This window comes from Callionymus lyra, chromosome 19 (genome assembly GCF_982586985.1).
Source record: "Callionymus lyra chromosome 19, fCalLyr1.hap1.1, whole genome shotgun sequence".
NCBI classification, from domain to species: Eukaryota; Metazoa; Chordata; class Actinopteri; order Syngnathiformes; family Callionymidae; genus Callionymus; species Callionymus lyra.
In genome coordinates this window covers 3,516,964-3,543,097 of record NC_141836.1, presented here as the reverse complement: position 1 = coordinate 3,543,097, position 26,134 = coordinate 3,516,964, and the positions used below count along the sequence as shown (strand labels likewise).

General features: G+C 41.3%; 4 protein-coding genes across 5 annotated transcripts; 1 reads left to right on the top strand and 3 right to left on the bottom strand.

Moving 5' to 3' along the window:
* Positions 1–160: 160 nt before the first annotated feature.
* Positions 161–9,171, bottom strand: ifrd2 (interferon-related developmental regulator 2). Of its 2 annotated transcripts, XM_087781923.1 has the most exons (13): positions 8,579–9,171; positions 8,055–8,111; positions 6,327–6,443; positions 6,181–6,265; positions 5,081–5,205; positions 4,860–5,017; positions 3,799–3,852; positions 3,559–3,737; positions 2,469–2,577; positions 2,241–2,375; positions 2,048–2,176; positions 992–1,084; positions 161–921 (listed from the first exon to the last, which is right to left on the bottom strand). In XM_087781923.1, exons 1-13 carry the CDS (start codon positions 8,619–8,621, stop codon positions 841–843), a joined length of 1,365 nt encoding a protein of 454 aa, XP_087638049.1. In that variant the 5' UTR covers positions 8,622–9,171; the 3' UTR covers positions 161–840. The 2 variants fall into 2 exon arrangements, with proteins under 2 accessions (XP_087638049.1, XP_087638050.1); XM_087781924.1 differs by lacking the exon at positions 8,055–8,111.
* A 368-nt stretch (positions 9,172–9,539) lies between these two features.
* On the bottom strand, positions 9,540–16,233 carry amt (aminomethyltransferase). Its single transcript, XM_087782233.1, has 9 exons — positions 16,074–16,233; positions 14,209–14,376; positions 14,073–14,153; positions 13,877–14,008; positions 12,674–12,752; positions 11,409–11,554; positions 11,080–11,260; positions 10,854–11,009; positions 9,540–10,154 (listed from the first exon to the last, which is right to left on the bottom strand). Exons 1-9 carry the CDS (start codon positions 16,188–16,190, stop codon positions 9,979–9,981), a joined length of 1,236 nt encoding a protein of 411 aa, XP_087638359.1. The 5' UTR covers positions 16,191–16,233; the 3' UTR covers positions 9,540–9,978.
* Positions 16,234–18,318: 2,085 nt separating this feature from the next.
* LOC148058986 (uncharacterized) lies at positions 18,319–22,815 on the top strand. Its single transcript, XM_087781465.1, has 3 exons — positions 18,319–18,604; positions 21,488–21,697; positions 22,685–22,815. Exons 1-3 carry the CDS (start codon positions 18,478–18,480, stop codon positions 22,813–22,815), a joined length of 468 nt encoding a protein of 155 aa, XP_087637591.1. The 5' UTR covers positions 18,319–18,477.
* Positions 22,816–23,764: 949 nt separating this feature from the next.
* On the bottom strand, positions 23,765–26,070 carry naa80 (N-alpha-acetyltransferase 80, NatH catalytic subunit). Its single transcript, XM_087781475.1, has 2 exons — positions 25,898–26,070; positions 23,765–25,197 (listed from the first exon to the last, which is right to left on the bottom strand). Coding segments are annotated over exons 1-2 (1,233 nt in total). The 5' UTR covers positions 25,900–26,070; the 3' UTR covers positions 23,765–23,966.
* Between the last annotated feature and the right edge of the window lie 64 nt (positions 26,071–26,134).

Below are 26,134 nucleotides of genomic sequence, written 5' to 3'. Positions count from 1 at the left end.
GTCGCGGGGGGAGTTTAAAACAATTAACGTTTTCTTGTTTAAAATGAACAAAACAGATTTAAGACACGAATTAAATACATTAAAATATGCTTGAATTTGTATCAACAATGTATTCTTTATTATTACAATATTTCCAATTTAAAACAAATAGACACAAGACTCGATTCCAAATTTGTTTATTTCCTTATTTTCCATAATTATCACAAAATCCTGAAACACAATTAAATGCCATTAACGCGAGTTTGTCCTTCACGTTTGAATAAACATGATTTAAACACACATAATATTCTTTGTTTACCATATATTTTCATTTTATTTCTTCAGAAGTGTGTTTGTGTCAACAGTTCAAGTTCTTCGGTGAAAACTTAAAAACATTGACGAGTTATTTACAGGATTCTTCATCATAAATTATCAAGAAAAAAAAAAGACCAATAATGGCTGAAATGCAGCTTCACTCTCAAAACAAACCGATTAAAGATGATTCTTCTCGTTCCCTTCATTAAGTTCTGGTTCTGGAGACGAGAAACACCAGAAACAAGATTCACGTGAGCAGCTTGTTCAAGTATCCTCTCGAGCACCAGTGAGACGAACTCACGAGAAAAGGCTTTTTTAAATAATCGAAAATGTTCTTTTTCCTATTTTTAGCCCTTTATAGTGTTTTTACTGTAACGACGTTGTGTGACCGACGTCAGGCAGTGAGACGTGATTCTGATGTTGAAGAGTGAGAAGATCAAAGATGTTCTTCTCGGTGGTTGAAGATAAAAACGCAGGTTAAAAAGCGACGCCGCTCGTCGTTGAAGGCAGGGGGGTGCAGGGGGGTGCAGGGGGGTCCAGGTTCTCCTACATGATGTCGGCCCTCTTGTCTCGGACCTTCTTCCTCTGTTTGGTGCGAGCCTTGAAGGCGGCGGAGTTGAAGAGATGCTGCAGGAACACGAGGAGGTGAAGAAGCTGCAGACGTGTGGATGAAGAAGATGAGAAGTCGTCGACTCACCTTCTCGAACCTGGAGATCTTGTTGGCTTTGACGGCGGCGTCCACGATGATGGGAGCTCCGAGGCCGAAGATGTCCCTCAGCAGCTGGTTGTACTGACGCACACCATACATTTGTTTTTATTCAGCAACAGGTTCTTTCAACACTTTTCAATAAATGAATAATACTAAATAAATATGAGCAGCTGCTTCTTTTGCAGACCGAACAGATTTAACTTAGAGGTGGCTGGTTGCCATGGAAACCAAATATTCAGGTCAGAGGTCAAGAGTCGTCAGTTTATATAAAGTGTTCACTTCACACAATCATTGGTCAAATAAAGAGAATAATTGAAATAATTATAATAAATAACATGTTTAACAAAGGTTTCCGTCACTACTTAAGATCTAGTCGATGTATTTCTATGTTCGCAAAGACGGCTGTCAACAGATCTGATCTAGTCGATGTATTTCTATGTTTGCGAAGAAGTCTGTCAACAGTAGATCTGATCTAGTCGATGTATTTCTATAGCCGTTATCAGTTGATTTTATCTAGTCGATGTATTTCTATGTTTGCGAAGAAGTCTGTCAACGTTGATCTGATCTAGTCGATGTATTTCTATAGCCGTTATCAGTTGATTTTATCTATTCGATGTATTTCTATAGCCGTTATCAGTTGATTTTATCTAGTTGATGTATTTCTATGTCCGTCATCAGTTGATCTGATCTAGTCGATGTATCTCTATGTCCGTTATCAGTTGATTTTATCTAGTTGATGTATTTCTATGTCCGTCATCAGTTGATCTGATCTAGTCGATGTATTTCTATGTCTGTCATAAGTAGATCTGATCTAGTCGATGTATTTCTACGTCTGTCATAAGTAGATCTGATCTAGTCAATGTATTTCTATGTCTGTCAATGTCAATGTATTTCTATGTCTGTCATAAGTAGATCTGATCTAGTCGATGTATTTCTATGTCTGTCATAAGTAGATCTGATCTAGTCGATGCATTTCTATGTCCATGGAGAACATAGAGATACATCGTCTCTAAAGTGCTCTCAGTGTTGAGATCCAGGACTGACCTGCAGGTGGAGACTCACTCCAGACTCCAGCACGTCCTTGAAGGCGTCATAGATCCTGCTGGTGGTCCAGCCGTCGATGTAGATGCTCTCCACTCCGAAGCGGATCTTCTCGTCGCTGAACTCCTCGCCCTGACAGGTGAGACGATGATGATGACGATGATGATGATGACGTGATGAAGGTCAGTACTCGTACCTCCATGTAGTGCAGGACTTCTCTGAAGATGGAGCGCTGCTTCCTGCGGTCGTTCTTGGCTCTGTGTTTGTTGCTGTCTGTGGCCAAACCTTTGAGACTCTTGCAGAGCTCGTCCACGTCGTCCACCTCGAAGTCCTGCAGCGACAACAAACGGTTTCACTTCTGTCTTCACACAACTACACACAAGATGGTGTGCGTTTTCAAATGTTGTGCGTCTGCTGAGCCGACCTCGTCGACATCTCGACCCAGTTCCACCAGCAGCGCGATGGTTTCTCCCACCGTGATCCTGAAGTTCACGTCAATGCTCTCCAGACAAGCCTGGAGTTTAGGAAGATGTCTGGAACATAAACACACTGTATTGAGAAATCTTTACACAGTACTGTAGTAGTAGTATTAAAACGCAATATTTTATTTTATATTTAAACGCAATATTTTATTTTATATTTAAACACAACATTTTATTTTACATTTTAACACAATATTGTAGTTTATATTTAAACACAATATTTTATATTTAAAAACAATATTTTATCTCATATTTTAACACAGTATTGTAATAAATACAGTAAAGACTCACAGGTGCAGTAGAGCGGTCAGTGTGGAAGTATAAATATAAATCTAAAGTATAAATCCATGTATAACAGTAAATACTCACAGGTGCAGTAGAGCGGTCAGTGTGGACGTATAAATATAATGTACAACAGTAAATACTCACAGGTGCAGTAGAGCGGTCAGTGTGGATGTATAAATATAAAGTATAATGTACAACAGTAAACACTCACAGGTGCAGTAGAGCGGTCAGTGTGGATGTATAAATATAAAGTATAATGTACAACAGTAAACACTCACAGGTGCAGTAGAGCGGTCAGTGTGGATGTATAAATATAAAGTATAATGTACAACAGTAAATACTCACAGGTGCAGTAGAGCGGTCAGTGTGGATGTATAAATATAAAGTATAATGTATAACAGTAAACACTCACAGGTGCAGTAGAGCGGTCAGTGTGGATGTATAAATATAAAGTATAATGTACAACAGTAAATACTCACAGGTGCAGTAGAGCGGTCAGTGTGGATGTATAAATATAAAGTATAATGTACAACAGTAAATACTCACAGGTGCAGTAGAGCGGTCAGTGTGGATGTATAAATATAAAGTATAATGTACAACAGTAAATACTCACAGGTGCAGTAGAGCGGTCAGTGTGGATGTATAAATATAAAGTATAATGTACAACAGTAAATACTCACAGGTGCAGTAGAGCGGTCAGTGTGGATGTATAAATATAAAGTATAATGTATAACAGTAAATACTCACAGGTGCAGTAGAGCGGTCAGTGTGGATGCAGGACACAGAGTGACCAGCAGGGACCAGGCTTGCAAGGCTGTGCTATGAAGGGCAGGAACTCCGGGTTTGGGGGTCGGAAGAGTTCCTTCTTTGTTGGGGTACGACGGTTTGAACACGCCTTCGAGAAGCGCTAAAGATCTGATCAAGTCCTGCAGTGGAAAGGATTAACGATCAGCAGTGACTTCCACATGTCGAGAAGCTTCTTCTCACCTCTCCGTCCTCGGCTGCAGAGATGTAGCAACACAGGCCTAGAGCTCTGGCACACTGACGAGGAAACACAAACGTTAGGGTTATGTTGACGACTGAGGACGAGAGGATACAGTGAGTCCAGCAGCTTTAAAAGCTGATGTTTAGACATATTTTGGTTTGAAAACAAATGAAAGCAGTTACAACTGAGGACGAGAGGATACAGTGACGACTGAGGACGAGAGGATACAGTGAGTCCAGCAGCTTTAAAAGCTGATGTTTAGACATATTTTGGTTTGAAAACAAATGAAAGCAGTTACAACTGAGGACGAGAGGATACAGTGACGACTGAGGACGAGAGGATACAGTGAGTCCAGCAGCTTTAAAAGCTGATGTTTAGACATATTTTGGTTTGAAAACAAATGAAAGCAGTTACAACTGAGGACGAGAGGATACAGTGACGACTGAGGACGAGAGGATACAGTGAGTCCAGCAGCTTTAAAAGCTGATGTTTAGACATATTTTGGTTTGAAAACAAATGAAAGCAGTTACGACTGAGGACGAGAGGATACAGTGACGACTGAGGACGAGAGGATACAGTGAGTCCAGCAGCTTTAAAAGCTGATGTTTAGACATATTTTGGTTTGAAAACAAATGAAAGCAGTTACAACTGAGGACGAGAGGATACAGTGATGACTGAGGACGAGAGGATACAGTGAGTCCAGCAGCTTTAAAAGCTGATGTTTAGACATATTTTGGTTTGAAAACAAATGAAAGCAGTTACAACTGAGGACGAGAGGATACAGTGACGACTGAGGACGAGAGGATACAGTGAGTCCAGCAGCTTTAAAAGCTGATGTTTAGACATATTTTGGTTTGAAAACAAATGAAAGCAGTTACAACTGAGGACGAGAGGATACAGTGACGACTGAGGACGAGAGGATACAGTGAGTCCAGCAGCTTTAAAAGCTGATGTTTGGACATATTTTGGTTTGAAAACAAATGAAAGCAGTTACGACTTCCTCAAGAGTATAATACTACGAACATATCCTCGTTACTACAGTACTGACGGGTGTGATGCGTACATGTTGTCGAGCGCTCAAACTGGCCGTGTTGTCGTTCAAGATGGTGGTGATGACGGGTCGAAGCGTCTTGAAGCCCTCGGCCGCCTCGTCTCCTCCTCCCAGCTGGACGCAGAGCAGACAGAAGACGGTCGCCGCCAGCGCCTGTTCTTCGCCGCTTCCTGCAGACGACAATCACGTCTCAATCTTCATCGTTTCTTTTCTGCCGCGTCTGTTGGCCTCACCTTTCTTCAAGCTCCGCTCCAGGCAGTCGGTGACGGTGAAGCGTCGCTCCGTGAGGAAGCTGTAGAGCACTTTGGAGGTGAAGGCCTGACGCAGAGACTCCAGGGCAGCGAGTCGAGTCTTGGCACTGAACCAAACACACATGTTATCCATTCATCTGGTCTGAGAAGCTCCGCCCACAAACCCAGCTGGTGTCTACGTGTACACGTGTATCACAGACGTCAAAGCAAAGTTTGGAGCTGCTGTTGACCAATGACACGTGTTTGTTTGAGTCATGTGATGTCCAGCAGGAGATATAACGATATAAGTACAATTGTATTCATACATAAGTGTTTATTGTACTTTTAAAGGGTTTAAAATGTTTCCAAATTAAAAAAAAGAAATGACAATAGAAGCTCGTGGAGTTATACTATGGACACTCATGAAGTGATACACGGCGACTCAAGGATAATAATAAGGATACTTGTGGAGTAATACTTTGGTGACTCAAGGAGTAATAAGGCAACTCATGGAGTAATACTGCAGCGATTCAAGGAGTAATACTACGGAGACTCGTGGAGTAATACTTTGGCGTCTCAAGGAGTAATAATACAATGACTCGTGGAGTAATACAATTGAGATTCGTTGAGTAATACTACAGAGATTTGTGGAGTAATACTACAGAGATTCTTGGAGTAATACTACCAAGATTCGTGGAGTAATACTACAGAAATGTGTGAAGTAATACCACAGAAAGTCCAGTGTAAAGTGAAAGAGACTCACTTTTATTTTTTGGGATAAAATGCAAGGATTTTAAATGCACCATATAGTCCTAAAAATATGGTAAATAAAGTTCTGTGATTTATCTGTTATGTTTGCTAGAATTAAATGAATATATGAATTGGATCTAAAAGTAAAAGAGAATCTGTCTAATGATCAATAAAGTTTATTTATCGATCCATCCATCCATCCATCCATCCATCCATCCATGAGGGCTTTGATGGGATCAGCAGGTGTTTGAATGGAGACAGGTCCCTCTAGCGGTTATATAGCGAAACTGCGTGTGACCTGCCTGACCCCACGTGAACAACAGTAAACGTGGACACCTGTGAACACGACTCACCTTTTATCCGTCAGGTTGTCGATGCACTGCTTGAGCTTGTCTTCCATCTCCTCCTGAGCCGTGGTCTCGTCCACCTGCTCACTCCCTTCAGACCACAAACAGTGGTTTGTACCGTTTGAAAGGAAGGACGGATGAGTTTGACTGACCTGTGACCTCGTCCACCACAGACGTGCCTTCACTGGCGCTGCTGTAATGGCTGAGCACGTCCGACGTCAGCTCGTCGTCACTGGTCGCTGAATCTCCTCGGCCTCCATTTTTCGTCCCTGAAAAAGAGGAAATGTTTTACGTTTTTCATACTTTTTCAATTCACAGTTACACTGACGAGTGTTGAGCTCAAGTATCTGCCGACTCAGGACTCTCTACTGTTCCTGGGATTACTGGCGACCATTCATGCTCCGAGTGCAGAGTCCAGAACGATCAGAGGGGGGCGTGCGTGAGCAGGTTTTCGAGAGGTCAACGTGGTCAGACCAGGGTGACGTGGAGGTCAATGTGGAGGTCAACAGGTACAGGAAACACATGTTGAAATTGAACAATTAAAACAAAAAAATAGCCTGATTCAAAAATAATAATTATATTATAGGTTAGAACTTGTTTTTTCAGAATCAGAAAATGTTTATTGCAAATATTAAACCTAAAAACAACTTTTGTGTGGTTTTGATAAATAAAATCTAAATGCTAAAATAAGTGACTTGTACACTAATGTTGCTGCACAAAAACACATTAAATAATTTAAAACATTTATTTTAAATATAAATAAATATATTTTGTGTGGCGTTGATACATAAATATATAATTAATAAAATCAATTTAATTAATAAAATAAGTGACTTTTATACTAAAGTTCCTGAGTAAAAATACATGAAATAATTAAAAAAAAACATTTTTTTTAATATTGTAATAATAAATAAAACACAGAATTTTTGTGTGGTGTCGATACATAAATACATAAAATATAATGCATGAAACAAGTGACTTTTACACTAATGTTGCTGTATAAAAACACATGAAATAATTTAAAACATTTATCTTAAATATTACAACAAAAAGAAAAAAAAGATTGTGTGGTGTTGATAGATATATATATATATATATATATATATATATATAATAGATTAAATAAATATAATACATAAAATACATGACTTGTACACTAAAGTTTCTGTGTAAAATACATTTTATGAATTAAAAACAAATGATGAAGGAATATTTAAAACAATTGAAAAGTGAATTTGTTTAGGATCCGAACAGATTAAACTACTTCAGCAACAAGGCTGAACAACTTCTAATACTATAATACTTTTATTAGTACAAACGGTTAATAATCTCCGTCTCTCCACAGATTATCGATCATACCTGCTTTCCTGATCACCTTCATATCAGTGACGCAAAGGTCACGACCTCCACGATCACGTGTCTCCTGCACTACCGACTCGACAACAAAACTGTCAGATGATGTTAAGTGTGGAGACGAGCGACCGATCGTTTGAGCGTCAGCGTCTGATTGGTTGGAAGCGTCTCATTCAAAGCGTTCAAACCCTGAGCAACATCACGCTTGATGAGCCTATTGAGCCACAAATGGTGATTTGATCCAAACAATGGATCCACTCAGACGTGCCAACAACATGCTTCATGCTGACGGGATTAGAAATGTAAAGTTTCAGTGTAAAGCGGAGAGCGATTAGAATATCAATGCGAGAAGAGAACTGGTCGATCCTGCCATTTTTTTTAAACAACTGTAGGACGAGTTCAACAGCTGGAATAATTCTGGTTAATTTCTATTGAACGACGAGCAAAAGCAAATGCCAGCGAGAACTTTTATGTCTTCTCGTCGGGGAGCCAGAGGCAGGCATGGGGTCAAAGGTCACGCGAGTTACCTTTCTGCGAGGACTTATTCAACATCTGAAGCTGAAGAACATCTTGACGCAAAGATCCTGCGGATGATGATGTTCGCATGAGAGGGAGTGTGAGGGGAATGATGGAGGGATGGATGGATGGAAGACAAAATACATTTTAACGTTAATGTTCATGTGTGTGTGTTCATATGTTTGTGTTCATGTGTGTGTGTGTGTTCATGTGTGTACACGTGCTTTCCTGGTCACGTCATCGTCAAGAACGTGACCTTGACTCCTCCTACTATAGCACATGTATGGTCTCTCAGCACCACTGCCTACTGAGGAAAACATATATTTACTCCTCACTCATGGTTTATTTATACGAGCACTAGTGTTGCACTAGTTATTGAAACTCTTTCAAATGGATCACATTCGCTGAACTTTTCTATAAATAGCTCCAACGTGGAGCCACAAGTGCAACTTTACAACTCATTCATTGAAATGGAAAGATGATGGTTAAGTTAAGTTGACAGTTTTAAGTGGATTTCCATCCGGACCAGACTCACCAGATTTACCGGATCCACGTTTTCCTTTCTTGCTCCGCGGCATCGCGGCGTCGAACCAGCAACTCAATGCTAGCTCAGGTTAGCCAAGTTGGCCAACTGTCAAACTTTGAAGACTGACAGCTGGTTCGGAGGTTCAGGTCGGATCCCGCGAGTCGTCCTGAGTCGATCCTGGGCTGAGTCTCGACACACGTCCAGGAAAATAAAGACTCTTTGACTTTGTTGACACTTGAGCTAAATGCTAACAAAGTTAGCTCGTGTTTCAACTCGGGTCAAATGTGTCGTCAGCGTCGGGGATTCCTCGCAGCTGTTCGGTGTATTATCTACAGGTGTCCACAGGTATTCTGACTCTAACACCATGCCGGGCTGAGACGCGTTTCTGGTCGAGTTCGGGGCGGAGTTGTGAGCACGCTGCTGTCACCGCGGCCACCATCTTCCCTCAGTACACACAGGCGGGGTTGCCAGGTTCTCTCCGGTTACACATCCCCCTTTTTCGTCGCTCAAACTGTGACCAGTAAAATTAAAATTAAATGAATAAATATTAAAGTGCAAAGTAGACGAAGTCCTCTTCTTAAGTCACGTGACTCAGAAGAGTATTTCGCGCTACTGAAACACAAAATTAAAACCAGATCCATGAATGAGATGTTTAAATAATCTTATCATGAAGAAAGTCTTTATTTTTTAATAGTATTGATTATGACGTAAGAGCAATGCTGCGCGTTGATTGGTCAACCTGGAGATCAGAGTCACTTCTGTCCATTAAAATGTAGTTTGGCGGGTAATTGATTGATAAACCGTTGAGTATTTGTCACAGCAGTTCACAAAAAACACTATCAAATACGATAAGAACAATAATACAATTAAATAAAATGATTAAAACTGTGATTGAACCAATAATAGAATAATCAATAGCATTTTTTTTTATTTTTTTTTAAATCAAATGAAAGAATAAAGACGGACAATCTTCAGGTAAAAAAAGTACCGTTTATTTAGGTAAATTCCAAAACAATTACTTCAGAAAATGCTCTTGAAAACATTAAAAACAAACAATAAATCCTTCTTTACTATTAAACAACTCATTAAAGTGTCAAACAGAATCAGTAGTAATTTGTCAGATATAAATATCATCTTTTCAGTTAATTACACATTAATTCACATCTTATTATTGAGAGAAAAGTTTTTTTTTAAGAAAGAAAACTGATGTTAGTTTGTCATAGTTTAAAACAACACAGTTTTGTTTGCTTGTGATGAATAAATGAAGGTCGATCACACATTCTTTTTCATCGATGGTTTATCCAAACATGTTTTCCTTCATAGTGACTGAAGCTTCTCTTCCTGTCCATCAATCAGACGTTTTGATTGGAGCTCTGATTTGGTCCACGTGGACGAGGTGAGGTCAAGGTTCATCCAGAGAAGTAGTTGGTCGGCACGAACGGCGTCTTGCTGACGGTGGCGGGCACGGCTTTCTTCCGGACCTCCACCTGGAGCGCCGTTCCGTTCTTGGCGAAGGCAGAGTCCACGTAACCCATGGCGACGTTCTTCTTCAGACACGGGGAAGGGCAGCCGCTCGTCACCTCGCCTGCCAGGAACACAAACATGTGACCTCTGAACCCAATAAATCAGACATATCTCCACAAACGACAAGTTGTGCGCATTTTTCTGTCGTTCCTTTCAGCCACTGTTGTCAGGCTATTTATACAACATATGATGGATGAATTAGTGTTTATATATATTTTATTTATTTATATTATCATTATTATCTATTATCATTTGAATTATTGTTTTGATTATTATTCTATTTGTTTTATTTTTTTAATAATTTGTAACATGTGTGCTATGTTTTAATATTATTATGATGACATCATCCTCTGAACACTGTCATCCGTGAACAGAGAAGCAGATGCAGCACGAATGCTCCTCCCATGATGCAACACTAATAGACTCAGTGACTCATTCATTCCTCATGTTATTAGATTGTTTTGGGTTTGGGGGGCAGGAGTGAAAAAGATGATTCTATTCCATGTTAATCTTTGTATCCTTTTTCTTGGTTATTTTTCTTTTGATTTATGTTCTTTATCTTTAGACTTAGATTGTGTTATCTTGTACTTTCTTTTTGTTGCACTTTGTTCTTTTTCCATCCATCCATCTATAAAAATGTTTAACTGCTGAAACAGCTGAAATGTCTGTAATGTGTGAAGAATAAAGTTCGATCATATCATTAGAAGTGAATAACGAAACATTTTTTCAAGGAAAATCTACTGCACATAAAGTTCCTGACCTATGACCTTCCCGTCCGGACTGAGGATCGGGGTGTGCGGTCGGACAGGAGGTCCGGTGGAGACCAGGCCGACCCTCTTCCTCGCCGTCTTGGCTTTGATCTGCGGCACGATGATGTCGGCGCCGGGGAAGCCTTTGGTCTGACGTCGACGCTTCCCTGTTTCAAGACGAGTCACAGAGTCAGAGAAGCTCCTTCTGAAGAAACATGGACCGGAACATGGACTCACCGATGGTCCAGACCAGGCTGGCCTCCACGGGCGTGGTGGTCTCATCGATGTCGTTGCCATAGAGACAGAGCCCCGCCTCCAGCCTCAGGCTGTCTCTGGCTCCCAGACCCGCCAGCTTCACGGCCGGGTTGTTCAGCAGCTTCTCGGTCAGTTCCAGGACTCTGAGCCGAGGGACCGAGATCTGCACAGAGAGCAGCACCGTCAGCTAGAACGCCCGCTTTATTGCAGGAGTCACGTGCTTTGCCGCCCAGCCAATTCACAACATGACAAGGGATCCCTGAACTGCGTTTGTGGACTTCAAAGTCTCGTTTTAATGTAGTTCATTTCACCTCCACGCCGTCCTCTCCAGTGTATCCACAGCGGGTCACCCTGCAGTCCGGGACCCCAAACAGGGACGTCAGAGTGGAGGTCATGAAGGTCAGTTTACTGAGGTCTTCCTTCATCCCCTGCTGGAGCACTCGAGCCGTGGAAGGACCTGAAAACAACATGTACAAGTAGTTTTGATGATTTTCTACACGTGTACTTAAGACTTGTAACGGTTGTGAGACGTGCAGTTGCCTTAATGACCACTAGAGGGTTCCTTTCTTCACTCAAACACCTCCTAACCCCATCACATCAAAGCCTTTCTAATAGTTATCAAAAAAATATTCTTGGAGACCCACTTCAAACCCTCAATTATAGCCAACATAAAAGATCAATCATAGAACTTTCTTTACTGTATTTAACAGACTATAACGTGCATCTTAAATCCTTAATATTCACTAAAATCGTCAGCACCTTATAAATGAATTTGGGTTTTAATTACCGACCTGGATTTAATTTGATACAGGGAACGCAAATATCTTTTTCAATTTTAGTAAACTATAATGCTTCACTGCAGTATTACTGCACAAGTCTTAGTATTCGTTTTTGTTAATTCTAATTCTTAGTTTTACTCTGCGAATCTGCATAGTATTACTCTGTAAGTCTTCATAGTATTACTCTGCAAATCTTCCTGGTATTACTTAGGGATTCTTCGTCATATTACTGTGCAAGTCTTCATAGTAGTACTCTGAGAGACTTCATAGTATTACTGCGTTAGTCTTCATAATATTACTCTGCAAATCTTTGTGGTATTAGTAAGGGATTCTTCACCGTATTACTCAGTGAAGATTCTACTTGCTTATTACTAAGAGAGTCTTTGTAGTATTACTCCGTGAGTCATCGTAGTAAAAGTACATTGCGTAGTAATACTACGAAGCCGCACTATATTCATTTTGTAATTAACAGACATGTATGAGTACAATGAACACTTGTTTATGAATCAAATTGTAATAGTATTACTCTGCAAGTCACCGTAGTATTACTCGGAGAGACTTTGTAGTATTAATCCGTGAGTCACTGCAGTAAAACGCCATTGCGGATTATTATATTCTTTGTGTAATTGATAAACATGTTCAACCGTGTACAAGTACATTAACTTTTGTATGAATTCAATTGTTACAGTTATCATGTTACTGTTTACACATGTTGACACGTCTATAACATGAAGCAGATGTTTGTTCACTCGGTCAAACTATGAGGAAGATTGATGGTCTTTGGTTCAATTCCCTACCTTGGACAGCGATCAGTGCTTCTTCCAGGAACTCCAGGTCGACATCAAGTCCTGCTGCTTTGCATTCTGATAGTTTGGCCTTCAAGAGAAGAAGAGTTTGGATCAATAGTTGAAATGATTACAGAGAAGAAGAGTTTGGATCAATAGTTGAGATGATTCCAGAGAAGAAGAGTTTGGATCAATAGTTGAGATGATTCCAGAGAAGAAGAGTTTGGAGAGAAGAAGAGTTTGGATCAATAGTTGAGATGATTCCAGAGAAGAAGAGTTTGGATCAATAGTTGAGTTGATTCCAGAGAAGAAGAGTTTGGATCAATAGTTGAGATGATTCCAGAGAAGAAGAGTTTGGATCAATAGTTGAGATGATTCCAGAGAAGAAGAGTTTGGATCAATAGTTGAGATGATTCCAGAGAAGAAGAGTTTGGATCAATAGTTGTGATGATTCCAGAGAAGAAGAGTTTGGATCATTAGTTGAGATGATTCCAGAGAAGAAGAGTTTGGATCAATAGTTGAGATGATTCCAGAGAAGAGTTTGGATCAATAGTTGAGATGATTACAGAGAAGAAGAGTTTGGATCAATAGTTGAGATGATTCCAGAGAAGAAGAGTTTGGATCAATAGTTGAGATGATTCCAGAGAAGAAGAGTTTGGATCAATAGTTGAGATGATTCCAGAGAAGAAGAGTTTGGATCAATAGTTGAGATGATTCCAGAGAAGAGTTTGGATCAATAGTTGAGATGATTCCAGAGAAGAGTTTGGATCAATAGTTGAGATAATTCCAGAGAAGAAGAGTTTGGATCAATAGTTGAGATGATTCCAGAGAAGAAGAGTTTGGATCAATAGTTGAGATGATTCCAGAGAATAAGAGTTTGGATCAATAGTTGATATGATTCAAGAGAAGAAGAGTTTGGATCAATAGTTGAGATGATTCCAGAGAAGAAGAGTTTGGATCAATAGTTGAGATGATTCAAGAGAAGAAGAGTTTTGATCAATAGTTGAGATGATTCCATACAAGAAGAGTTTGGATCAATAGTTGAGATGATTCAAGAGAAGAAGAGTTTTGATCAATAGTTGAGATGATTCCATACAAGAAGAGTTTGGATCAATAGTTGAGATGATTCCAGAGAAGAAGAGTTTGGATCAATAGTTGAGATGATTCCAGAGAAGAGTTTGGACCAATAGTTGAGATGATTAGTGAGTTCCTCACCTTCATGAGAGCGGAGTCTTTGTCTGCACAGCCAGCATTAGACACCACATAGAGGTAACCCTGGTCTGTCCTGGTCACGATGAGGTCATCGATGATCCCGCCTTGGTCGTTGGTGAACAGAGACAACGTTCCCTGAAGCAGACGAGTCAGAATCAGACGTTTTCCTCTTGAATAAAGATCTCCTCCAAACTCAAACCTGGTTCTCCTGAAGTTCTGCCACGTCTGCTACGACCAGAGACTCCATGAACTTCACTCGGTCTTTGCCGTGAACTTTGGTCTGCAGGAGGAGGAACATCTAAGTTGACGAGAGAATCTCTGGAGGTGAGACTCACCTGCAGCATGTGGCTGACGTCGAAGATGGAGCTGTGCTCTCTGGTGTGCAGGTGAGACACCAGGTGACTGTCGGTGTACTGCACCGGCATACTCCAGCCTGCAAACTCCACCATCCTCCCCCCGTGAGCCTTGTGGAAGTCATACAGCGGAGTCTTCTTCAGCGACCCCTGAGACGTAGAAGTTCACTCACGAGTCATCATGAGTCATCATCGTCATCATCTTCATCATCATCTTCGTCTTCATCATCATCATCTTCGCCTTCATCATCATTGTCATCTTCATTGTCATCTTCATTGTCACCTTCATCATTATCATCAACATCATCATCATCATCATCGTCATCATCATCATCATCTTCTTCGTCATCATCATCATCATCTTCACCATCATCTTCATTGTCATCATCTTCATCATCATCATCTTCATCATCTTCACCATCATCTTCATCATCATCATCACCTTCACCATCATCATCTTCATCATCTTCATCATCACCTTCACCATCATCATAATCATCATAATCATCTTCATCATCTTCATCGTCATCATCTTCATCATCTTCACCATCATCATCATCTTCATCACCATCATCTTCATCATCATTGTCATCTACATCATCATCTTCGTCTTCATCATCACCTTCACCATCATCATAATCATCATAATCATCTTCATCATCTACATCATCATCTTCGTCATCATCATCATCATCTTCGTCTTCATCTTCGTCTTCATCATTATCTTCATCATCATTGTCATCTACATCATCATCTTCGTCTTCATCATCACCTTCATCATCATCATTGTCAACTTCATCGTCAACTTCATCATCATCATCTTCATCATCATCTTCGTCTTCATCATTATCTTCATCATCATTTCATCTACATCATCATCTTCGTCTTCACCATCACCTTCATCATCATCATTGTCAACTTCATCATCATCTTCATCATCACCATTATCATCATTGTCATCATCATCTTCATCATCATCATCATCTTCACCATCAACGTCATCATCTTCATTTTCATCATCTTCATCATCATCTTCATCATCTTCACCATCATCATCATCAGCATCATCATCATTATCATCATCATCATCTTCACCATCATCTTCATCATCATCATCATAATCTTCACCATCATCATCTTCATCATCCTCATCATCAACATCATCATCATCATCATCATCATCATCATCATCATCATCCTCATCATCATCATCATCCTCATCCTCATCATCTTCAGTGATTGCATCAAAAATCAACTGGCTCTTTAAAGGACTCATGTGACCCTCATGAGGTCACAGGTCATGTAGAAACTAGCTATTTTATTTGTATGCATTACTAGTTCAATCTAAATGTAAAACATGATTTAATTTTATTCAGAACATTTTTACTTTTATTAAACTCACCTCAAAGCAAATCTATTAATAAATCTATATTTGGAAAGAAAAGGGATTTTATATGAGATTTACCTCAAATTAAAGTTGTATAAAATACAATTAAATAACAATTGTATCAGATTACACCTGATTTAATGAGTAACTACTTTATGTTAACATCATGTAATTGAACGAGAAAGATCTGGTTCAGGACTGAACTTTAAACCCTTAGACTCCCTGATAAGATAAACTAGTTCTCGCCCTAATAACACTTGATAACTAGTAACGAATATATTCCATCAACGTTACATCTGCTGACACACAGTCAGTGGCTCGTGCGCTAAACACTTCCAGGTCAGTGAGCAGATCTTCTCCATGACTTCTCTGATCCTCGAGGACCACAGTCGTGACGTCACGCCTGGACCGTAACTACCGACATAAACACGCGTTTAAATTCTCGTCTGTTGTCGCTCACCTGTGATCCGGACGCGTGTCTGTGCTGCAGCCTCCCAGAGGACCCGCTCACCCGCAACAGACCGTCCCTCGCCCTGAGCCCCGAACCCCCGAACCCCAGCAGCAACCGAGCCCACATCCTGCAACCGAACCTCCCGTCGTCGACGCCGCGCTCGTCACGTGACTCGCTCGCTCGCACTTCCTGTGCAAGTGTTCGGACTCAAAGTTCTGCTTTCCTGGCGAAAACATGTGGAGCAATTCGAGCGCAGAGCATCATGGGAAATGAAGTTCGGGGTGCGGGTCGAAGCGAGTGCGCTTGTTCAGAACAACTTGAGAAATAAATGACGTTTTTATCAACGTATTTATAATCAATCATTTATTAAATTTTACTTTAAATATTCCGTAAATAAACAACATTTTATTAAACCAAATCTTTTTATTAAAATCAGAAAACTTTATTTATTATCAGAATCAGAAATGTTTTTAAAGCCAGCATATTTTTTTTGTGTTGACAAAATAAAATGACATATATATTAAAAGAAAAAACAAATATTAAAAAAATAAAAAAAACGCCTTAAATTAAAGTAAATTATATTCATGATGTCGATGATTATAATTATTTATCTGTGAAATGATTAATTTAAAAGTTTTTTTTTTTATTAACAACATCAACATTCAAATTAAAACGATGTTATGCAATAATAAATAACTAATTATGATTTCAATTATTAAAGTAAATCTTTTTTTAGAAACTTTTATTGTAAGTGCAGGGATTCTTTTTGTGGTGACATTAGAGATTAAAGAACGAGATCATATGAATAAAATAAAATGAATTAGAATAAAATAAGATACATAAAATGTAATACAAATAAAATAGATTAAATTTAATAAAATAACATTGATGATCCAGACAGCAGGCGAGTAGGAAAAGCTAAGGTTAAATTATGAACTTCTTTTTATTCACTGTAATGTTAAAAACATTATAAAAAACAACTTTAAACATGATTATGTCTAATAAACATATCTTTTTGAATGTGAACATCATTTTAGATTCTTCATGTTACTGTTCCTTCCTGATAATCCCTCATATTCCTGCACATGCACTAAAAATACCTCCATGTTTCTCCTGCTATTTTCAGACGGGCATGTTTGTGGGGGGCTCGGGGGGCTCGGGGGGCTCGGGGGGCGGGGGGGGGTTTCCATGTGTCGTTCTGTGGAGCAGAAACTAAACCAGACACACACACCAGGGCTTCAGAGGGTTGTGTGTTAGTCTCTATTTATATTTATATCTATTCCTTCATCGTTATCTATGAGTTTATTTAGTTTTTAACATATAAAAACCTTCATTATTGTTCGTCGGCTTGATTTAAACTTTATTTCCAGGACAAGAAGGAAACAAAACAACCGTCAGGACGGACGTTCATGGTGAGTTTCTCACGTCCTGATGGGATTTTATCAACTATTATCATTGAATCAAGACGTTCTTCAGTGACTCGGGTTCCGTTGTGGCTCATCCTGGGTTTATCCACGGCTCTAAGAATAGAGACGACACCTCGGTTCTGACCCGACTGTTCTCTCGGCAAATGTCATCTTAGAAACTTGTGAGAGAAGAGTTTTCATCTTAATTGATAAATCAGTAAATCTAATGTCAATCATCTTGAATTGTTTCTTTCTTGTCAAAGATTCTCAGTTAAAGAACATGAAAATCCTCCTTCGATGTCACGTGATCAGTGATGAGTAATATTTATATCAAACTCTTGACGCAGCACAACTGACCTCCAACCTCTGACGTCTTAATAATCGCCTCAAAATCTATTATATCATGGAAAAATAATGAATCAATTCTATTAATTAATTAATAAATGTCTAAAGTCTGAAACTAAATGACACAATTAAGCATTTATTTTACAATATTCTGGACCTATTTAACAAAATATGAAACAATTTCCTGAAACAAATTGACACATTTCCTAAATTGTTAATTTCTTTCAAGGAATCTTCTGTTTTTTTTCCTAAATTTGTATTTTTTTCATCCTGTTTCAGTAAATTGTTCTATTTTGTCAGAGTAAAGGCCGTCAAGTGTTAGTCATTTTGTTTGATAGTACCTTGTAAGTTTGTTTGACAGTTTATAAACTTGTTTTGAACTTCTGGGCCACCGTACATGAAGGATAACAGGAACACAAAGGTTGCGTCTAAATTTACCGTCATATCTCTCAACACTTCAGAAGTTCTGGACCGACCCGATGATGCAGTCAAACCAGCGTTAATGTTGCGCAATAGTTTCACTTCCTGTTCAAAGTATTTCGTTATCAACGGATGAAAACCACACGACTCTAGAAGACGAGCGATGACAATCTACATGAACCAGTTGTTGAGTTGTGTTGATTATTCGTGTGTTTGTGTTGAAAGTCTAGAGAAGAGGAAACATGTCCAGACCTTCTTCTCAGACGACACCCAAGCTCTACAGAGTCCACGACAAGGACCTCACAGAAGTAGAACTTCACTCAGTGGACTCCATCAACGACCTGCACCGAACACACACGGAACACAAAGGTACACAACCACCTGCACACAACACAAAGGTACACAACCACCTGCACACAACACAAAGGTACACAACCACCTGCACACATTACACACACTGAACACAAAGGTACACAACCACCTGCACACATTACACACACTGAACACAAAGGTACACAACCACCTGCACACATTACACACACTGAACACAAAGGTACACAACCACCTGCACACAACACAAAGGTACACAACGACCTGCACCGAACACACACCGAACACAAAGGTACACAACCACCTGCACACAACACACACAGAACACACAGGTACACAACCACCTGCACACAACACACACAGAACACACAAAGGTACACAACCACCTGCACACAGCACACAACACACACAGAACACACAGGTACACAACCACCTGCACACAACACAAAGGTACACAACCACCTGCACACATTACACACACAGAACACAAAGGTACACAACCACCTGCACACAACACAAAGGTACACAACCACCTGCACTGAACACACACTGAACACAAAGGTACACAACCACCTGCACCGAACACACATAGAACACAAAGGTACACAACCACCTGCACACAACACAAAGGTACACAACGACCTGCACCGAACACACACCGAACACAAAGGTACACAACCACCTGCACACAACACAAAGGTACACAACGACCTGCACCGAACACACACTGAACACAAAAGTACACAACCACCTGCACACAACACAAAGGTACACAACGACCTGCACCGAACACACACCGAACACAAAGGTACACAACCACCTGCACACAACACACACAGAACACACAGGTACACAACCACCTGCACACAACACACACAGAACACATAAAGGTACACAACCACCTGCACACAACACACACAGAACACACAGGTACACAACCACCTGCACCTGCACACACACTGAACACAAAGGTACACAACCACCTGCACACAATACAAAGGTACACAACCACCTGCACACATTACACACACAGAACACAAAGGTACACAACCACCTGCACACAACACAAAGGTACACAACCACCTGCACACAACACAAAGGTACACAACCACCTGCACACATTACACACACAGAACACAAAGGTACACAACCACCTGCAAACAACACACACACAACACAAAGGTACACAACCACCTGCACCGAACACACACGGAACACAAAGGTACACAACCACCTGCACACAACACACACAGAACACAAAGGTACACAACCACCAGCACCGAACACACATAGAACACAAAGGTACACAACCACCTGCACACAACACACACAGAACACAAAGGTACACAACCACCTGCACACAACACACATAGAACACAAAGGTACACAACCACCTGCACACAACACACACAGAACACAAAGGTACACAACCACCTGCACCGAACACACATAGAACACAAAGGTACACAACCACCTGCACCGAACACACATAGAACACAAAGGTACACAACCACCTGCACACAACACAAAGGTACACAACGACCTGCACCAAACACACACCGAACACAAAGGTACACAACCACCTGCACACAACACAAAGGTACACAACGACCTGCACCGAACACACACCAAACACAAAGGTACACAACCACCTGCACACAACACAAAGGTACACAACGACCTGCACCGAACACACACCGAACACAAAGGTACACAACCACCTGCACACAACACACACAGAACACACATGTACACAACCACCTGCACACAACACACAGAGAACACACAGGTACACAACCACCTGCACACAACACACAGAGAACACACAGGTACACAACCACCTGCACACAACACACACTGAACACAAAGGTACACAACCACCTGCACACAACACACACTGAACACAAAGGTACACAACCACCTGCACACAACACACACAGAACACACATGTACACAACCACCTGCACACAACACACAGAGAACACACAAGTACACAACCACCTGCACACAACACAAAGGTACACAACGACCTGCACCGAACACACACCGAACAGAAAGGTACACAACCACCTGCACACAACACACACAGAACACACATGTACACAACCACCTGCACACAACACACAGAGAACACACAGGTACACAACCACCTGCACACAACACACAGAGAACACACAGGTACCCAACCACCTGCACACAACACACACTGAACACAAAGGTACACAACCACCTGCACACAACACACACTGAACACAAAGGTACACAACCACCTGCACACAACACATACAGAACACAAAGGTACACAACCACCTGCACACAACACACACACAACACAAAGGTACACAACCACCTGCACCGAACACACATAGAACACAAAGGTACACAACCACCTGCACCGAACACACACAGAACACAAAGGTACACAACCACCTGCACACAACACAAAGGTACACAACCACCTGCACCGAACACACACCGAACACAAAGGTACACAACCACCTGCACACAACACAAAGGTACACAACGACCTGCACCGAACACACACCGAACACAAAGGTACACAACCACCTGCACACAACACAAAGGTACACAACGACCTGCACCGAACACACACCGAACACAAAGGTACACAACCACCTGCACACAACACACACAGAACACACATGTACACAACCACCTGCACTCAACACACAGAGAACACACAGGTACACAACCACCTGCACACAACACACACTGAACACAAAGGTACACAACCACCTGCACACAACACAAAGGTACACAACCACCTGCACCGAACACACACTGAACACAAAGGTACACAACCACCTGCATCTGGATATTAATTATTTATTAATTAATAATATTAATTAATTTCTATTCAATCATTTTGTGTAATTGACCTCTGACCTCCACTGACGACAGGAAGTCGACCTCCTCGTCCCGCCCACTCTCCCTCCTCCAATGGAAACATCTTCTCCCACGACGGTTCCGAGAGAGTTCTTCCGGTCCACGCCAAGTGGCGGAACCGCCTGCAGGACCTGCTGACGCCGTCGTCCTCGCGGGCCTACGTCCTGGGCTGCGCCATCGTGACGCTGCTGCTGCTCACGGTGCTGCTCATCTTCTACTTCCTGGGTGAGACGCTTGATGGACAGCTGGATGATTGACAGGTGGATGATGGACAGCTGGATGATGGGGGAGTGTGATTGACAGGTGGATGATGGGGGAGTGTGATTGACAGGTGGATGATTGACAGGTGGATGATGGGGGGGGGTGATTGACAGGTGTATGATGGGAGAGTGTGATTGACAGGTGGATGATGGGGGAGTGTGATTGACAGGTGGATGATGGGGGAGTGTGATTGACAGGTGGATGACTGACAGGTGGATGATGGGGGAGTGTGATTGACAGGTGGATGATTGACAGGTGGATGATGGGGGAGTGTGATTGACAGGTGGATGACGGGGGAGTGTGATTGACAGGTGGATGACGGGGGAGTGTGATTGACAGGTGGATGACGGGGGAGTGTGATTGACAGGTGGATGATGGGGGAGTGTGATTGACAGGTGGATGACGGGGGAGTGTGATTGACAGGTGGATGACGGGGGAGTGTGATTGACAGGTGGATGATGGGGGAGTGTGATTGACAGGTGGATGACGGGGGAGTGTGATTGACAGGTGGATGACGGGGGAGTGTGATTGACAGGTGGATGACGGGGGAGTGTGATTGACAGGTGGATGACGGGGGAGTGTGATTGACAGGTGGATGACGGGGGAGTGTGATTGACAGGTGGATGATGGGGGAGTGTGATTGACAGGTGGATGACGGGGGAGTGTGATTGACAGGTGGATGACGGGGGAGTGTGATTGACAGGTGGATGACGGGGGAGTGTGATTGACAGGTGGATGACGGGGGAGTGTGATTGACAGGTGGATGACGGGGGAGTGTGATTGACAGGTGGATGACGGGGGAGTGTGATTGACAGGCGGATGACGGGGGAGTGTGATTGACAGGTGGATGACGGGGGAGTGTGATTGACAGGTGGATGATGGGGGAGTGTGATTGACAGGTGGATGATGGACAGCTGGATGATTGACAGGTGGATGATGTGTGTGCTCCAGTCCAGCAGGGGGGGACGCTCAGGGCGCTGACCGAGGCCGTGCGCGAGAAAGAAGCGGCGACGACACAACTTTCCAAACTGATCCAGGAACTGCAGGCCCTGAGGACACACCTGTCGACAGGAGAGTCGTAGAGAAGCTCGTGACTCACGGTTGACGTCACTTATCACGAGAATCACTTTATTCATGTTTAGAAATATATGGAAGTTTGTCAGAGACGTCAGAATATTTGAATTTAACTGGTTTTATTATCAAATGTTTGACATTGAAAGACAGTCATTGAGTTCATTAATTATTGAATTCAAAAATATTTTTTCACACATGGTTTGATATTATAATTACAATATTTCATTTTTGTAAAAAAATGTTATTTTTAATTTGTAGTCTTTTCAATTCATAACATAGAAGATGATATGACTTTAGATAATACATCATTAAATACTTGAATTTAAAGTAGTTTGAATTATTTGAATTAGAATATAAAATCTATGTGAAATATAAATATGTTGTTTTGAAAATAAAAAAAATAAATCGATTAAAAAGAAAATGCAACCTTTTCATATAGAAATGATTGATTTTCAGTAAAACTTTTAAAGCATTTGAATTTTTTTTAATAAGTTTAATAAAAGAAAAGAAAATCGATTATTTTTACAAATGAATGCATTTTTCACACAGTTTTATAATCGAATTAAACTAATTCAAAAAAATATATTTTCTAATCCAATATTTCTTAATGAGCAGCATTTCAATTCAGTTTTATCCAGTGGCTTCATTATACCTTAATTAACAATATATAATGTATATAATAACATAACATTATATATTGAATTCAAAGACAATGAATTAAATTCATTTTTTTGAATTAAAATATCAAACTGTGTAAAATGTTCAAAAACATTGAAATCATTTTATGATATTATTAATTATAAAAAATGAACCTTTTCAATTATTAAATAATTATTAGATAATTTATATATAGGAAGGTTAATTTCACATGCTTAAAAAACAACATTTTAATACGAATAACTTTAAAATGTTTAATGTTCTGATGTCTCTGATCTACTTGTGTACAAATGTGTTTTCTGCTGTAAATAAATGTTTTTTAACAACCACTGACTCACACATTATTTCATCACAAACGTGGATCACATGATCGTGACGTGAAAATCTCTATGATTTATTCATGTTTAAATCAACGTAAACAAAATGAATTTTCTGGAGCACAAGGTTGACTCTGGATTCTTCAGTTTCTTCTTCTTCTGTCCCTCGTTTCATCCAGTCTTTCTCAGACGTCTTTACTCATCCAGAACACAGGGAGTCCTCGAGCGTCTCTGTACGGAGTCTCTGAGAGAGTCTGGACCACTTGTGGACTTGATGGACTCTGAAGAACTTTAGATGGAGGAGGAGAAAGACATGGAGGGGGAGGAGGAGAGGAAGGAAGAGGAGGAGGAGGAGGAAGAGGAGAAAGAGATGGAGGGAGAGGAGGAGGAGGAGAGGAAGGAAGAGGAGAAAGAGATGGAGGGGGAGGAGGAGGAGGAGAGGAAGGAAGAGGAGAAAGAGATGGAGGGAGAGGAGGAGGAGGAGAAGAAGGAAGAGGAGGAGAAAGAGATGGAGGGGGTGGAGGAGGAGGAGGAGTCTCTGTGAGAGTCTGGACCACTTGTGGAGTTGATGGACTCTGGAGAACTTTAGATGGAGGAAGAGAAAGACATGGAGGGGGAGGAGGAGAGGAAGGAAGAGGATGAGGAGAAGGAAGAGGAGGAGGAGGAAGAGGAGGAGGAGGGGAAGGAAGAGATGAAGGAGGAGGAAGAGCAGGAGGAAGAGATGGAGCAGGAGGAGGAGGAGGAGAGGAAGGAAGAGGAGGAGGAGCAGGAGAGGGAAGAGATGGAGCAGGAGGAGGAGGAGAGGAAGGAAGAGAAGAAGGAGGAGGAAGAGCAGTAGGAGGAGAAACAGGAGGAGTGGAGTTTGAGCTGATCTGATGAGAAGTTCTACAGAAGCCCTTCAGCGTCTCCATGGTAACAAACGTGGTCAAGGCGCCGGCGCTCTGCACGGGCGCCGACAGCTCGTAGCCCAGGTGGGCGTAGAAGTGCTGCTGGTCGTGCGTGGTCAGGAACAAGCGCCGACATCCTCTTCGTCTGGCGTAGCGTTCCGTCTCCTCCATCAACGTCCTGCCGAAGCCCCGCCCCCGCTCCGCCCTCGCCACCACCACGGTCTCCACGAAGAGGGCGCCGCCGTCGCCGACCACCCGCGAGAGACGGGCGTGACCCAGCAGACGCTCCGCCTCCCGCCGACCCCGCAGGAGAACCAGGCTGACGGGGAAGTCGGCGCTGGACTTCTGCAGCGAGTGCAGGCGCGCCGCTGGACTGCGCCGCCACTCCGAGTTCACCAGGTCGGCGCAGGACTGGAGCAGGTCCGGGCGACGGTGGATCGGAACCGCGCGGACGTGTTCGGCGGATTCATGACCGTCTTTCTCTAAATCTGTTTCCTGGTCGTGGAGTTTCTCACAGTCCAGCTCAGACCTTCGATGATTGACACATGTCAGTTGTGACTGAAGCACGAGTTGAAATCATGTTGATATGAACTAATGTTCTGACCTCACTATGACCTAAATACATGTCATTAACCTCTTGACCTTTGATACCTTATCGAAACAAGGAACACTTGACGTCCATCTTTAGCCTGATGTTTGTTGTATAAATAATAATAATTACTCAAGAATTATTTTATTGGTTAATAGATTGATTATTATTATTACTTTATTCAATTATTTATTATAAGATTTTGTTTAATTTATTTAACAATAATATTTATACCGGGATTGTTTGGGGAACATTTATGTCTGATACGAATTTATCTTAATTTAATGAAGATATAAGAAATAAAAAAAACACAATTAATAGGTTTCAATAAAATCTATTTGATAAAGTTAAAAGTCGTTACTCATTTAAATCATGTTATAAAATATAACATACAAAAGGAAAACGACAATAACAACCGTTTACTTTAAATCTAAAGTAACATGAAACTATAAATACGTTTTTAAAGCTTTAAATAGTGAACAGCGACAGAACTTCAGCTCCATGTAGGGAAGCGTGAGAACATAGACCTGCTGGTTCAGTCTCACCTTTTAACGCTAGTTTAGTGATTTAAAAACTAGTTTAAACATTTAATAAACATTAGAAAGTTACAACATTATCGTGATTTATTAGAGATACTTACATCGTTTGCGATGAATTCAATGAATAGATTCGAGCTCGAGTTTCATCTTCTTTTGGCGCATATTTATCTTCGTCAGCGAGTCAAATAAATATCAACATTTATCCTTATTTCACATTTTTAAACGACAAGTTTCTTCACGAGTGTTAGCGTGAAGCTAAATGCTATTCTGCCAGAATAAGTTACTTTTACAAACGCTTTCACCACAACGCCGCACCACCTCCGCCACCTAGTGGATGG